A 16,020-nucleotide genomic window follows, 5' to 3' on the forward strand; every position below is an offset into this window, starting at 1 on the left:
TGCTGTGGTTGGGGTGTGCCGTGGGGACTGCTGGGCCATTGATTTTACATTCATGGTGATCGCCTGACCTTACCTAATTGTGTATGATAATTAGGGGTGGGAATTGTTTACTATCTCACGATTCGATTCGATTCCGATTTTGGGGGCCACAATTCAATTCAAAAATCGATTTTCGATTCAAAACGATTTTCGATTCAAAAAACGATTTGATTTATAAAAATGTCTGCTTCAGTCTACAAAATCTGCATGATCTACTACAGTCTGCTTTGCAAGACAGAACGACAAATACAGAAAATTAAGTGTCTTTCACATTTAATTAACAAAAATTAACTGCTTTGGTAAAATAAAATGGTTTTTGTTGTTACCAAAATTCTTGACCTTCATTTTGCGAGCTGTCAGGGGTGGCTCGGATGCAGTTCCCCCAGCCGTCGCTAGGGGCACCAGAGTCAGTCCCAGACTAAACCGGCGTAACCGTACGTTCTCAGCCAGTCTCTGCTTTCTCTGTGATTGCTTATCGTTTAATGGTGTCTCGCCACCTCTCTCTGTTATGCTTTCTCTTTACTTACTCGAGTATCTTATCCATCACTTTCTGACCCATCTCAAGTTTTCCCAATCCTGTATGTCTTCCTATCCATTTTGCCTTTATGTTTGGGAACGGTTTTATTTTGCTGCAGCGTTTTTTGCCAGTTACTTCTGCTGGTGTCCTTGTTTCGTTTTCGCGTTGCATTTATCCGCGCTGTTTTTAGTTACTGTTGTTGTTGTTGTTGTTTTGTTTCTTCCTCCCGTCTCACTACGATTGAGTGTTATTTTTCACGCGTTGTATTTTCCGCATTGGTTTTTTGTTTCTATTTACTCCGTGCCCTCACGGTTTTGCTTTCTATTCTCTTGCGCGTTGAGTCTTCCGTGTTTTGTTTGTTCATTCTGGGTCGCTGTGCGCGTTTCCCTCTCGCTAATACATGTGACGAGTGTCAAACGTCTTGCTCTTGCGAGCCGGCACTTGGGTCCATCCTTCTCTATATTATTTCTCACCCTTCTCTATATTAACGCTCCCGTGCTCACCGCGTTACACATGCCTTGCACATGAGCTACATTGTGTCCAGTTCGTTCTTCCCCGGCATTCGGTAAAAACCAAAATGAACCCATATTTTTACCTTAAATGAAGACCAGACAGGTTGAATATCTCTTTCCTCCATGTGTTTTGAAACTTTTCCGCGCATGAGTGTGTCCCAGAACATGCTGCGTAAAGTCTCGCGTAATTTTGTAATTACGTAACGCGAGACTTCACGACGACTTAGAATCGATTTTGGGACATTTAAAATCGATTCTGAATCGTAGTAAATGAGAATCGATTTTTGATATATGAATCGATTTTTTGGCACACCTCTAATGATAATAAATAAAAGTAATCTTGTAGAAAATACTCCGTTGGTGTGGTTGCATTTAGCCTCTGCGCCGGTGTTCTGTCGAATATTGCTACCTTATCGATATCTCCTAACGTGTACGAGGGCATTGCCTATTTGTAGACGTATCTCTGTAGAGTTTGTTTATCTTATGGAAACGTCATAATGTAGCGCAAATCAGTGTTTAAAAGGTAGGATAATCTTTTTAAATTAAAAGTTTTATTTTGCGTATTCATGTATTGTTATTAATAATAACACAAGCAAATTGGATTGTTTACATCTTTGTATGAACATGTTTTTAGCCTGTGTGTTATTATAAACCAGCATTAAGTTCATTAACACTATAGTTAGGAAATTTCGACAGCCTAAATATCATTATAAAACATCATTAAGCCACCAAAATCATGACGCAATAGTGAATTGCGCATGCACAGTAAGCCTAGGTAGGAATTTTCGACGGGTAGGAAAATTCGAACAGAACACCGGACCATCCATCTTAACAAAGGTGGTGGCAGCATTTCTGCTACCCAGTACGTTTATACCAAATATTACAATACCATTTATTTTAAATACCGGAATTCGTAGCTCGTTTGGGGGGCTGACCCCACAAGCCCCACAAGCAATCGTGATATGAGACTTGAAGATCTACAATTAAATCCATGTTTAAGATGAAGCAGCATAAAATAACTAATGCATCTATTAATAAAAGATCTAATGTGACATACTAATACTAATCCATCATGAGTGGGATTGATAACATGCTGGTGTTAAAATGTAGTGTTTTTAAGTCCATGGGGGTGGGGGGTGTTTGCCTAAGGTTCTCCCATATAAAAGCTACTCCCCTATAAAATTCTAGCCCAATTACCAAGAATGACAAAGTAAAATTACATTAAAACTATAACTTATTCTGATCAAAAAGGTATTCAAATACTGATTTATATTGCACTAATCTCTTTTAGGTTCTCGTTTGCATGGCGTCTTGTATACCACAGATTGAACGTTAAAAATGTAAATTTTTGGACACTATGTATTACACTTCAAAAATAGTACACTAATTTCAACATTAATGACAAAATTACTATTTTTAAATTAGCACAGTATCTGACTTTGGTATCGAAAATGGTATCGAATTTTAATATTTTTTTAAGTATCGTATCGAAGTTGTAATTCTTAGTATCGTGACAAGCCTACCACACATATAATAGTATCGATAGGGAAATTGTCCCAAAGTTAATTTTGTCAGTTATTTCTACATTTATTCTTTAGATCAGGGGTGGCCAACCCGTCAGAGATCAAGAGCCACATTTTTTTTACTGTGTTACAGCAAAGAGCCACATCAAAACACATGGGCACGCTTGAACATCACCCATCCCTTCCCCTCTCTCTCTCTCACACACACACACACACACACAGAGAGAGAGAGAGAGAGAGAGAGAGACCTCTGCTCAGATTTATTATAAATTACACACACAAACAGTGTGGGGTTTAGTCATGGTCTGGTGGTTAGGGAACCGGTCTTGTGATTCCCGGTTGCCAGGCTAGGGCTGCCTACTCTGTTAAAAACGTCTTCATATTTTTGTTTTGCTGTGCATTTTTCTTACTTAACTTACTTATTTTTCAAACTTAACCCTGAACTCTGAGTTGTCTTACCCCGATCTGACATAGGCTACTCAGAATTTTCGGTTCCAAAACGGCTGATCGGAGTTAAAATAATCAGGGTCGCTCAACTCTGAGTAGGTTGAACAATTACTAATTCTAGGTCTAATCCGAGTGGTGTGAAATGCACATGGCATCAGATAAAAATATAAGAATATATAAGTATAAACAGCAGCGTGACTACGGGCCGCAGTGGGCGCCAATGGCTCCTCCACGGGCCGAGTTAAATCACCGGCCCCCGGCGGCACACACCGTTAGTGCAGGTGAGAGTGTGGACCGGCTGGGAAGCCGCATGAAACCAGGCAAAGAGCCGCAGGTTGGCCACTCCTGCTGTAGATTGTCTGAGAACAGGCGGCTATATGTAAACTAGTCTGTTTACTCTAAAACATTCAGTCTCAGATTCGTACATTTGAATTAAAACCCGCTAGAATTAGATCATTTTAAATAAACTCTAAGCACTGCACTGGTGATTCGTACACTGTTTTTTTCAGTTTTGACATCCCACAACACAGCAGGACACTTTAACATGACGTTTCTCTTACCGGTAATGTCCATCTGTGTCTCCCGTTGGCTATCCCTCCAAGTCATTTTGCAGGTGACGGTGTCGGTGGCATTCTTGTGCGCAGTGACGTCGAGACTCACGTTAACTTGTCTGCGCGAGCCCCCTAGTGGTCGTTCCGCCAGCGACCAATCGCGTGTTTCCAATTAACATAAAGAAGTTTACTCGGAACCTACAATAAAGCCACCTGGAAGAGCACGCGCACGCTCGCGCTAGGGACACGTGTCCGCGTGTATTTGAGCTTCTCGTGTGCAACCGTGTTATACCAGTGCGAGACCACAAGTGAGGAAAACCACACGAGGGCCTCAGTGGACCTCTGGAGAAAATAACACTATAATCTTGGGATGAAGACTATGGCTTAATCCGAAATGCCGAACGTCCCTCGTATTCATTACACACAAGCAGTACGAGATAACAGGTAGTAGTGATGGGATTTTCGGCTCTATTTTGAGATGCGGCTCTAATGGCTCTTCTTACTGTGGAGAGCCGGCTCTTTTCGGCTCCCAAACGGCTCCCCATATATATTTTTAACATTATTAATTAATTAATAGCTTAAACCTAATTTTATAACATTTTGTTTCATTATTGACATTGTTAAGTAAAAATGCTGCATAACAATGCTTTATAAATAAAAGTTTTATTATAACCAATTATTAAATTATCACAAAATAGAACGCAATACAGCTTGGCCAATTGCCTGCCGTTTCCACAAAAAAAGTGGAGACTTTTTCTTTCAGTGTTTTCCCACCACATTATTAACTGAAAGCTGCGTGTGATTGGTCAGATGTGTGGAGCACACGCTTGACATGCGGGCAGTGGAGAAGTTCTTTGCAGTGTTGTCCGAAACGATATGTGGTAGTGTAAAGAAACACCCCTCAAAAACAGGGGAAGGAACATTTACCTGACGAAAATTAATGTTGCATTGTGCTCCAGGTTTGAAAAGTGCTAAAGTACTTGAAAATGTAACTGTATTTTGTTTCACAACAAATAGATTTCTGACTGAATCGATGTGATAAAAAAGCGAATTATTTCGAATAATTTCGAGTACATGTATAAATATTTAAGTTTAAGGTGCTGGGAAATATTGAAAATGGCAAGTGACGTACAAGTGCTTGAATTCCACCTTGTAAAGGTGTATGAACCCGGCATACATAACTTTGTTCATTGCGCTGAAGAGGTGCACGACCTCGCTTCGCACGGGGGTCCTCACGCAGGGGCGGAGCCACCGCGATTGCGTCATTTTCGGCGCACGGACCCTCGCGCTGGTCGCGACGCGCCAATTATGCTCTACCACTGGCAGAAACCGAGCAATACGCGCAAGGAGAGGGAGAGACAGCGAGGCACCGAAGGACAAATAAAAACGATGTTGGAAAAAACTGGCACTGTGGCACTTGCAGAGCACAAGCGCAATACTGAAGGAAAAAGCGGCTCCCAAATAGGATCCTAAAACGGCTCCCATTGTGGAGCCGGTTCCAATCGTTCACTTCAAAGAGCCGGCTCTTAGAGCCGGATCGTTCGCGAACGACACATCACTAACAGGTAGTACTGTATGTCCGAGGTTATGAAAACTGCCCAGTCACCTACTGAAAGAACGCACTCCTTTAACGGTCGAGCAGAACGTACTGCGTATAAATCTAGTGTCTACTGCTTAAGTACGGCATTTCGGATCCAGACTATAATTAAGGTCTGTGAAGCGCTCGCAGGTGAAACGCGCCAAACGTTCATCTTTATCTCCGGTAGTCCTGATGCATGCGCACTTGCCGGTATGCGTAGGTAATCCTATTTCTCACTTTCCAACTCTGTGAGGTAAAATAAGTCTTACAAACATAACGCACGCAGAAGGTAAAGATATAATTGGGTTTCACTCTTAGCTTCATGCCTTAATCAACCTGGTCTGTTCATAATCATATAAACGGCTCGTTGTCTTCTTCCTGTGGTAAAACGGTGACGAGCTAGTTCACTATGATGCTTTGTGTTGTGAGACATGCAATAAGAGCCCTTGATTGTCTGCATAATGCGTGCTGTGCACCTGTGTGTATTCCCTTTATAACCCGTGCACGCATGGGGATTTTATTCCGGTTCCACACCCATGTAGTATGTTTTACTATACTGATAAACAGTTAAATAAGACTGACTCTGCTTCAGATAAACGCAGCATGTTTGTTGAACGGCTGTTTATGAACGAAGTTGGACCTAGATGGCATTCAAAATCGGATTATTAGCTTACATTAGCTATAACTATTAGCTTATTAGTATTATTAATGATATTTTTCAGATTGTCCATCTTGTAATTGTTCATCATGTTTTCATTTAGTTGTTATTGCCAGCTTCCATTGACCACCTCTACTTCGCTCTCTCGTCAGAACACAGCTACCCCAACACAAAATTAACGATGTGTGGGCAAGATCGTGCTGACCACGAGACACTCACATTTCTCACACGTGGTTGAACAGGTGCAGCTGACCTCAGAGGTCACGCTCGCGCGAGCACATAGACACACGTGATTGGATACTGTAGCTCTGATTGACAGGGAACAGTGTGATGTCACCACTCCTCCCAGAGAAGAAGGGAGGAGATTCTTTGGGATTTGTGGAGGATACTGGTGTCATCAGTATTGACCAGCAAAACCACGACGAACGCTTTATTTTTGCGACACTCCCATGACGTTTTATTTAATTTATTATTTATAAGGTTTTATATCTGTCATCTATATAGTAAATAGTAGTTGTAGGTGACAAAACTGGTTTTTTAATGTGGTAGATAACAGAACAGAACATGGGTGATAATCGCAGTGTGTTTTACGTAAGAGAAGAGCGGGTTAATGGTGGTGAGGGGAAGCTGGTTTGGGCTCTGCTATAAAGGGTTAAAGCCCACTCCAGCTCTCTGAGACTTCTTATGTTCACCAGACAGTTCTACTCCTTTACTGTCCAACACACGTAGCTCAGGTTTGGGATTCCAGCCTGTAGTTTCACACAGTAGGCTGATCCCTCCTGAGCCATCAGTGCTCAACACAAAGATCTCTGGAGGTGTTCCAATAGCTGTGTATTAGGAGATCATAAAACAACTCAGTACTGTACACATGAGAAACAGGAATCATGTTCTGATGACACACAGAGCCCTAAAGATCCTTTAACCAGGAAGCAGTAATGTGTTTTACTTCCTCTGTTGTGTACACGTATTAAAATATAAACATCAGTTTTAATATAAACATATAAACATAACTTTTACTCTGATTTGAACAGTGTAATGTTGGATATGTGTGAATAAAGCACACATGAATGTGTCTTACCTTCAACAGTGAGATTAATGGTGATCTCATCAAAGGCGCCAGTGCTCTGAACTAAACACTTGTACTGTCCTCCATCAGACTCTTGAACTTTCTTCAGTAGCAGTGAGGTGTTGCCCTGCTGTAGTTCCTCTTTAAATAGAGATGTTCTGTTTTTGTATGAAGGATCCAGCTTGTCTGTCTGGTCTTGTTTATTCTTATAGTGATGCACTATTTGGTTCTTCAGGTCTGGTCTGGTCCACTCCACTTCCATGTCCACAGCACTCTGCTGGTTTTTGAGTGAACACGGCAGAGTGACGTCAGAACCAGCAGCAGCAACAACAACACCTCCACCCTCCAGATCAAACTGCTGAGCTCCTGTAAGGAGAAACACCACCATGATGAACGTTTACTCACTGTACACCACACAGTTACTCCACAAATACACTCACTGTACACCACACACACATACTCAGATACTCCACACAGTCTTGTAAGACCTGGCTGAACATGTCAAATGCTGAGTGTTACTGTCAGGGTTCGACCCAGGCACGTGACTCCTGCTGCCACTAGGCGGAGCCCGCGAGCTGTAACCAGGGGCAATCAAGCCCGATAGGTTGCACCTGTTCTACAGCCTTTTTAAGACAAACGACTTCAGCAACTCATTGCTGAAGTTGTTTGTTGTTCTATGCACACACAGCCCAAGCCAGTTTTCTCTCGTCTCCGGACTATCTCTCGTTTCTCCAGTTCTCCTGTTTCTACCCTGAGTGTTCTCAGGTTGTTTTTTGTTTCCTTCTGTCTTTTCCCTCTTTGTTCTTTGTTGGTTTGTTCTCCAGTGTTCTGGTTAACAGACTGGCAGGTAACCAGGTAGAAGCTATTGGTCTTGTTACCATAGCTTCCTCTTTTGTTTCTTATTTTTTCCCTTCCCCTCTGACACGTCGAGTTTGCCTCTGTGTACTTTTCGTTTTTCCCATTTTCTTTTTTGGACGCGTTGTATTTCTTTCCGCGTGTTTTTTGTTTGTTTTTACTTACCTGGTCTTTACACACGTCGAGCTTCTCCGTGTTGTCTTTCTGTTGTTTCCCTCTGGGGTTTTTGTTTTCATTATTTCCCGCATTCGCGGAGGTTTCATTTGGCTGTTTTTTGCCGTTTGTTTTATCGGGTCGCGTTTGAGTCCTCACCACGTTTAAACCAACGCGTCACCGCCGAGAGCGGCGGCGAGGCGTAACAGTTACATTTCAATTTAAATTCAAACTTTTAGTAAGATGTGTGTGTGTGTATATATATATATATATATATATATATATATTTGCTAAATTATTTTTAATTATTTAGAGCTTCTATTGTTAATATATGTAAAATATTTAATGTGGAATTGTCGCACTTGGCCCGCCCCCTCTGTTTTGTCCATCCTACATCTTTCCCCTATGGAAGAAATTCCTTTGAACTTCTAGCGCTGACACTTTTTGCACTGAAATTATGTATGTGAATTTTTTGCCTGTGATTTCAACCCTTGGTGATATGGATTTGCTTCCATAGACATCCCCCTTGTGGTTCGTAGCCCCTAGCTGTTCTGTGTTAGCTCGTCTCTGTTTGGTCTGTATATATAGTGTTGGAAAAAAGAAAATTAAAGGCTAATAACTTGATGTGTCAATTTAGTGTTTTTCAGGAAGACTGTGGGAAAGCAGGAGTAAGGAGGCCTCAGTGGCCTTGAGGAGAACAGAAGGGGCCTATTCAGTGCAGGATGTGTAGCAAGCAGTTTTTAGATAACCAGGCACACAGGCTGGGAGAAGAGGAGCAGGTGATTTTCCATGGAGAGCAGCCAGGATTGGGGAGTTATCGAAACTTAACAATTCGAAACTTATGGACAGAGAGTATGAAAGAAAGGACATCGCCCAGCACGAGAGGCTTTTCGCTTGGACACTGCTGAGATCCACTTGGGTTAGGTAGATTCCTAGGCAACTAGCACCAGTGCACTGAAGAGTTTGTACCACGTATACTTCTATTATATTGCATTCAATTATATTCTATATAAATCATTTTAAAAGAACTTTTGTTGTCGAGACTTTGCTTGGACCACTCAGTCAAAAACCAGTCGGTTCATCGGGGCGGTGTTGGGGCCCGTCTGGGTCGGAGAAGAAAATTCCCAACAATAGTATATATACTAGTCTGTGTGTTTACCCTCAGGGTTCTGCAGTTGTGTTTCAGCAAGCCTCCATGATTTTAAAAAATTGTGTAAAGGAATACTTTGGGTTTTATGTTGTTGTGTTTGTGTTGATTGTGTGAGTGGCTGTCGTTGTGAATGTCTACCTTGTGTTTAGCTCAGGTTTGTTTCATGTATTGTCCCTTGTACGGCTTGTTAACCTTTATGGTTCGTTGTTTGATCTGATCTCTGTAGGAATGAGTGATGTATGTCGTATGCTAGTAGTAAAGGTGTTAGCTTGCTCAGTTGTCTTGTTTATCGGTTTGTATATTCTTGTTTGTTTAAGATTTTGTGTTTTCATTTAGTTGTTTGTCTAAATCTTAAAGTATGCCTCGTCAATCACGTGTTGTTTATCTGTCTTCGGTTAAGTTAGTAAATTACGTTAGTTACATGTATGTCCATGTATGATAAAGGCACATGTGTCCACCTCATGTTTACGCATGCGGTGTCACAGGAATGTGTGGACAACATTAGTTATTTTCAGTTCATTATTATATTATTATTTAATTATTATTTTATTAACTAATGAGTTCATTAGTTAATGTTTTCTAGTTGACATTGTCACAGCACAGAGAACTGCACAGATCCAATATGGATACAGATAAATAAACAAAACTTTAAGTGTGAAGTCCATGCCCAGTATATAATAATAATGACCTTCTTCTGCTGGTCTGTGTCTCTCGTTTGTTACATTTCGCTCAAACTTTCAAGCATTATTGTTTTAACAGTGTTTTTAAATTTATGATGTAGAGTTAACAATTCCATTTGAGAAGCTTTCTGATGTATTTGGTAAAGTTCATGTGGAACAGGTGGAACTGAGGAAATTGATAGATAGAAACATCGATGACATTGGTCCACACTTTCTGCCAGTGTAGATCATCAGTCAACATGTCCAAGTCATTTTCCCAGGTGTGTTTAGTAGCTTGTGCCCCTGGTGTTAGGGGAAAGTTGGGATTCAGGGCTCTATTAAAAAACACTCTGAAGCATGTCTTAGACTCTTGTGAGGTCGGGACCTTTTCAGTGTGTGAATGGGATTATGACCCTGAATCTTGGAGTTACTGCTGTACAGAGTTAAACATGTCAAATCCCCACAGTCACCTGTAGAAGAACATGGATCTTAAACCGGGTGGTAACTCACTTATGAACCTTTAGACCAGGGATGGGCAACTGGCGGCCCGTGGGCCGCACTGAGTGAGGACGAGGGCCGTGTGCGGCCATGTGCAAATAGATCAATAATAATTTAATAATAAAAAAACGATAGAGCAGGACTTTTTTGTTCTTGTCACGTAGGGCTACGCCCCCCTCTCCCGTGTCGGTGTTGTTCCTTGCCCGGTTATCCCGCCCTGCGTGTCTGTTGTCCTGGTTTCCCTCTGTCTGCCACGCCCGTGTCGTTATTGTGTTCAGTTGTGTCTAGTTTAGTCCTGTGTACTTGTATCTCTGTGTTTCGCCCGTTGTCGGTTATTTGTGGTTTGTTCGGTTTTGTGGATTATCTGTCATCGCTGTTCTGGTATTTTCCGTCTCCGTTGTGTTTCTCCGTTGTGAATGGCTCTCCTGTTACGACTCCTGCCTGTCCTGTTGACCACTTGGTCGGCTCTCCCGTTTTGACCCGTGCCTGTACAAACGACTTCGCCTATGGAATTCCCCTTATTAAATCTCGCTCTTCTCAGCGTTTGTATCCGCCTCCTCGCTCCGCAGCGCGCTACGCGTTACACTTCTTCTCCTTTTTGCACTTTTTAATTAAGCAAATGTTTTGTCTTTGTTCCTTATTAAGGACATGTTAATGCATTTATATACAGAAAATAGATGTATGTTGGTGCAATAAACATACAGATCTGAATTCATTTAAAATGTGTTCTTATTGAGAATAATTTGTAGTGTCCTTCATATCCAATTATTTGAAGTGCGTGGTCATGTGGCTCTCCAATAATAGTGCTGAAAAAATTTTGGCCCTCTTTGTCATGGAAGTTGCCCATCCCTGCTTTAGACCAAGTGCTGGTGTCACTCTATCAGTGCTTCACAGAACTAAAGCTGCACGCTGTGTTACGCAGACATGACTACATCACCTTTGGGCCTGAACACAGTGTGTCTGAACACACTTAACAAATTACATGAGCACACAAACTGAGAACAGCATTCTCCCTCTGATCCACAGAGATAAGACACACCAGCATTTACACTGAGAACTACGGCCTTTGGTCTGGTAATGTACTTGTGTGTTGATTTAAATGGACATTATTCGGTTTCATTAGTTACTTTCGTGGGTGTTTTTCATCAGGGCCAAAGGAGGTTTGAGCATGTACTGCCCTCAAGACTATGTGGTGTGGAGTCAGTTTGATGGACATGGCACCCCAAACCATCACTGTCTGTGGAAACTTTACACTGGACCTCAAGCCATGTGAAATCTGCCTCTCCTCTCTTCCTCCAGACTGTGACCTTGATTTCCGTAGAAAATGCAAATGTACTTTCATCAGAGAACAGAACTTTGAACTCCTCAGCAGCAGTCCAGTTCTATTTGTCTTTAGTCCAGGCGAGACACTTCTGTCTCTTGTTCAAGAGTGGTTGACTCAAGGAATGTGACAGCTGAACCCCACATCTTACATACGTCTGTGTGTGGTGACAGCTGAACCTCACATCTTACATACGTCTGTGTGTGGTGACAGCTGAACCCCACATCTTACATACGTCTGTCTGTGGTTCTTGAAGCACTGACTCCAGCTGCAGTCCAGTCATTGTGAATCTCCCCCACATTTTAATAGGTTTTGTATTCTTCTGTTCTCCTCTCTATTGATGTGCTTGGACACAGAGCTCTGAGAACAACCTCTTTACTAATGACCTTTTGTGTCTTGCCCAGCTTATAAGGTGTCAATGGTTGTCTTCCCCATGACTGTGTAGCCTACAGAACTAGACCGAGACACCATTTAACGGACTTTTCAGGTGTTTTGAGTTAATTGGCTGTTGAGAGTATGGCACCAGGTGTCTTCAATTGTCACGCTTGGCTCCGCCCCCTCCAGTCCGCCACACCTTCCTTGAATATTTCTGCCTTCGTTTGCCATCTCAGCTGTTTCTAGTTTGTCTCATTATTTCTGGTATTAAGTTCCTGGTTTTCTGTGTTCTGATCGTGGGTTATTGTGGTTGTGATCTGGTTGTTGCGATCTAGCTTAAATGTTTAAAACCCTGTGAATATTTGCTCTCATAATGGTCAGTGTCGCTTCCATGTCCTTTGTGTATTTTGACTTTGGTTATTCGTAAAAGTGTATTCTATGTTCATTCTTAGTACGTCCTGGTTTATGCTTTGTGTTCTGTTACATTGTCAAAAACTCTTTGTTTTAGCGTTCGTCTCATCTGTGTAAGTGGTTCTGGTTTCTGGCACCAGGTTTCTTCAATATTGAATCTTTTCACAATATTCTAATTTTCTAAGATATCTTTTGAATGGAATTACTGAAATAAATCAACTTTTTCATATTCTAATTTTAAGACCAGCACCTGTACAAACATTTATATATTCTTCCTGTTTAGAGGCTTTACTTTGATGTTATTTCACAGGTTACAGTACCTGAGAGAGACCAGTGGAGGAGCAGAATCATCACAACACCCTCCATCTGTGTAAGAGAACAAGTTAGAATATCAATTTACATTAAAACTCACTCTTAAATTTAACACGCAAGGCAACTGTATCAGTTCATCCCTAAGTGAAAGACTTGCTTTCTAGAATTTTTAAACTTTATCTAAAGTGTATTTGATGAAATCAAATCCTCTGTAAATATAACTGAGCCTGTGACGTCGTGAGGGATTATGCAGGAAGCCGGGACGACACAACGTAGCTTAAGTTTTTATTTAGAAAGCGCAATAGTGCTAACAAACATTACACGGGTCACAAGTGTCAATAAAAGACACAAGAGCAGACAAAGAAGAAAGATGTGACACACATAGAAACGATAACACATAACAGGTGCAACGAAACAAGGAATAGGTGAGATGACTTATGGAGGTGAACATCTAAACATTAACAACCACACACACACAAGGGCGGACACACACAAACTGGACCAGATCTACACACAGTCACGCCTGGGGGGGGTCTTGGGTTCAAGTCTCTATCTGAGTGGAGTTTCCATGTTCTCCCCGTGTCTGTGTGTGTTTCCTCCAGGGTCTCCGGTTTCCTCTCACAGTCCAAAATCAGAGGTTAGGTAAATTGGCATTCCCTGATTCCCTGACAAATTCTCCCTGAGTGTGTCTGTGTATCTGTGTTTTTCTGTTCAATAAAAGCAGTTGTCTGAGAGTGTGTGTGTGTGTGTGTGTGTGTGTGTGTGTGTGTGTGTGTGTGTGTGTGTGTGTGTGTGTGTATGCCCAGTGGTGGATGGTGCTCTGTCACTAGGGTCTGTCCTCTCTCCCCTTCCTGCACCCCATTCAGTCCCCCAGGGGGTGTGGATCCCGGTAGAGAGTACGCTGTGTGTGATTGGCTGCTGCTTCTCGCTGGTGTGTGATTGGTTGTGTAAGAGTTGTCCCTGTGTTAAAATTGTAAAGCGACATTGGGTCTAAAAAAAAAGCATCTAAAAAGGCGCTATATAAGTTAAACATTCATTCATTCATCACCCCAGGCCCCAGATCACCCCAGGGCAGAGCAGCACTGATGCACCTGAAGCCCCTCACACCCTGCTGGGCAGGTGATCGGGTAGTGCTGAGTAGTGCTGACATAACGGCCGCGTGCACAAGCGGATAACCATCCAGCAGTGCCGTTGGCCTCCAGCAGGGGGCAGCAACAGGAGAGGTTGGCTGTGTTACGAGCCCCGCAGAAAGACTGCAGAGTAGTGCAGTGTCGCAGGGAGGGGCTCTGGCCAGTATAGCAGCTGGGAGGGGCTCCTATCTGATCAGTACAGTAGTGACTGGCAGGGGCTCCTATCTGATCAGTAGTGAAAGTATAGTTGTGAAAGCATGATGTTCATAAACCAGTAAAGTGAGTAATGACTATATGACTTTACACATGAAAAAACTAAATTAAGTACATAAACGTTGGGTTAAGACAACACATAACACAAAACAGACTCCCCATCACTTCTCATAATAAGGGTATTTAGCCTGTCACAAATCCGTTTAATATAACACAGGTGCGCCAATAGTTATTACTGTGTCAATAAATTGCAAAACAAATCGTTTAAATGTCGAACGCTGTCTACGTAAGGTCCAAAATGCCCGTTTCACTATTCAGTACCTTCAGAAGGATCAAAGGAAGAAATGAAACCACGTTCAACAGGAAGCGCGCAAACGTGTGAACGCGCAAACCTTCCACGAGGCGATGCGCTAAAGGAATATATATAACCCAAAAAACCCCACATAATGATGAATAGCGCACGAAAGAGTTTAATTAAAGTTTACATTTTCCTGAAGATTTTACAATGTTTCGTTTATAACTCTTGAATAAATTGAATTGTGATCCAGTTTTATATGTAGACACTATATAGACACTATTTAATATGTAGACACTGTAGGTTAAACTACAGACATCCTAAAATAAATCCAGAATCAGCTCGCGTGTTTTTGGTGTAATTTGAGCTGTTCTCTTTAACCCACATCCTGTTATTCACTGAATTATCAGAATGTCTAATCTAGACCCACAGAAACAAGACAGCAGGCATCAGAACCGACGCACCCGTGGTATTAACCGCCAGTTTTGTTTTGTATCGATTGAGGAAAACGACCGTTTGTAATTTATTAAATTAATTATAAATAGTGAAGGCGAACTCACTTTAAATGTACCACTGCTTCAACGGTACTGCTCAATAACGAGTCTTGTAACGCTGTAACCACGACGTGCCTCCTCTGCAGGAATAAGCGCTAGTTATCCGCTCCACACCCGGATGGTTTAATGCCTCATGCGTTTCCGTACTGTGAGACGCCGCTGGTGTCAGATGCATATGGAGCAGATACAGGTCTGGGCTGCTCATGTAGATGATAGCTACGTTGTGCAACTCGCAGTGTGTCTTGTGATGAGGCGTTTAATCCAAAGAATAGGTGAATAATGCAGTTACACAGTCACTAAATAATGTCAGAAAATGTAAGGATGTAAGGATATAGCTTATTTATATGCTAAATATTAAAACATTTCTGAATATATTTGGAGAAGAAAATAATTCAGTTATGCGTGACAACCATAAAATACTTTAATTGATCGATGTATGAATAATTTCTATTGGAAACAAACCGCAGAATATCAAAATAAAGTTTTGTTTGTTAACGTAGTGACTTAGACCTACAAACCAGGTGTTGAAACGAAACTAGATCAGTAAACACGTGCGTTTAAATCGGCTCATAACGTAACACGCCCGGTTTAATCTGTACACTGTTCGTCTGACGATGTTTAAAGTGACAGTGTAATGTATCAGCCAGTAATGTGTCCTGTATAATACATGTACAATAGGAATATACACAATTACCTACTGTCTGGTCTTGGTGACCGTTTGATCTTCTGTACACGCTTGGTGTTGGACACCTGGTTAATATCTGTGTTAGGTGAGGTGAGGTTAATAACTGTGTTGGTGTTGGACACCTGGTTAATATCAGTGTTAGGTGAGGTGAGGTTAATAACTGTGTTGGGGTTGGACATCTGGTTAATATCTGTGTTAGGTGAGGTGAAGTTAATAACTGTGTTGGGGTTGGACACCTGGTTAATATCTGTGTTAGGTGAGGTAAGGTTAATAACTGTGTTGGGCTTGGACACCTGGTTAATATCTGTATCGCGCGTTTGCATGAACGTCTAGGCATATCGCTGAAACACAGCAAACAGCGTATGTCTTTAGTGCAGCATTTCTCAAAGTGTGGGGCGCATGGGTATTGCAGGTGGGACGCAAGCAATTGGAAGAAATGAACCTTTTTAAGCCTGTCGTTTTAATGCCTGTTTGGTTTTTATAAGCCCCGGATGTTTAAAATGTCTGCGGAACAGTG

General features: G+C 41.8%; 1 protein-coding gene across 3 annotated transcripts in view; it reads right to left on the reverse strand.

Annotated features, from left to right (window-relative positions):
- The window catches only part of LOC143486715 (butyrophilin-like protein 2), a 54,685-nt gene extending 39,653 nt beyond the window's left edge, over nucleotides 1-15,032 (reverse strand). The window contains exons 1-5 of one of the 3 annotated variants that reach the window (XM_076986079.1): nucleotides 14,825-15,032; nucleotides 12,635-12,680; nucleotides 6,905-7,258; nucleotides 6,478-6,653; nucleotides 3,599-3,698 (exon numbers count right to left, since the gene is read on the reverse strand). In XM_076986079.1, the coding sequence (XP_076842194.1) occupies nucleotides 3,599-3,698; nucleotides 6,478-6,653; nucleotides 6,905-7,258; nucleotides 12,635-12,680 (676 nt within the window). In that variant the 5' untranslated portion in view covers nucleotides 14,825-15,032. The remainder of the gene's footprint in view (nucleotides 1-3,598; nucleotides 3,699-6,477; nucleotides 6,654-6,904; nucleotides 7,259-12,634; nucleotides 12,681-14,824) is intronic. The other 2 variants (XM_076986080.1, XM_076986081.1) reach the window with 2 other exon arrangements.
- Between the last annotated feature and the right edge of the window lie 988 nt (nucleotides 15,033-16,020).

Source organism: Brachyhypopomus gauderio, unplaced genomic scaffold (assembly GCF_052324685.1).
Source record: "Brachyhypopomus gauderio isolate BG-103 unplaced genomic scaffold, BGAUD_0.2 sc45, whole genome shotgun sequence".
Classification (NCBI taxonomy): domain Eukaryota; kingdom Metazoa; phylum Chordata; class Actinopteri; order Gymnotiformes; family Hypopomidae; genus Brachyhypopomus; species Brachyhypopomus gauderio.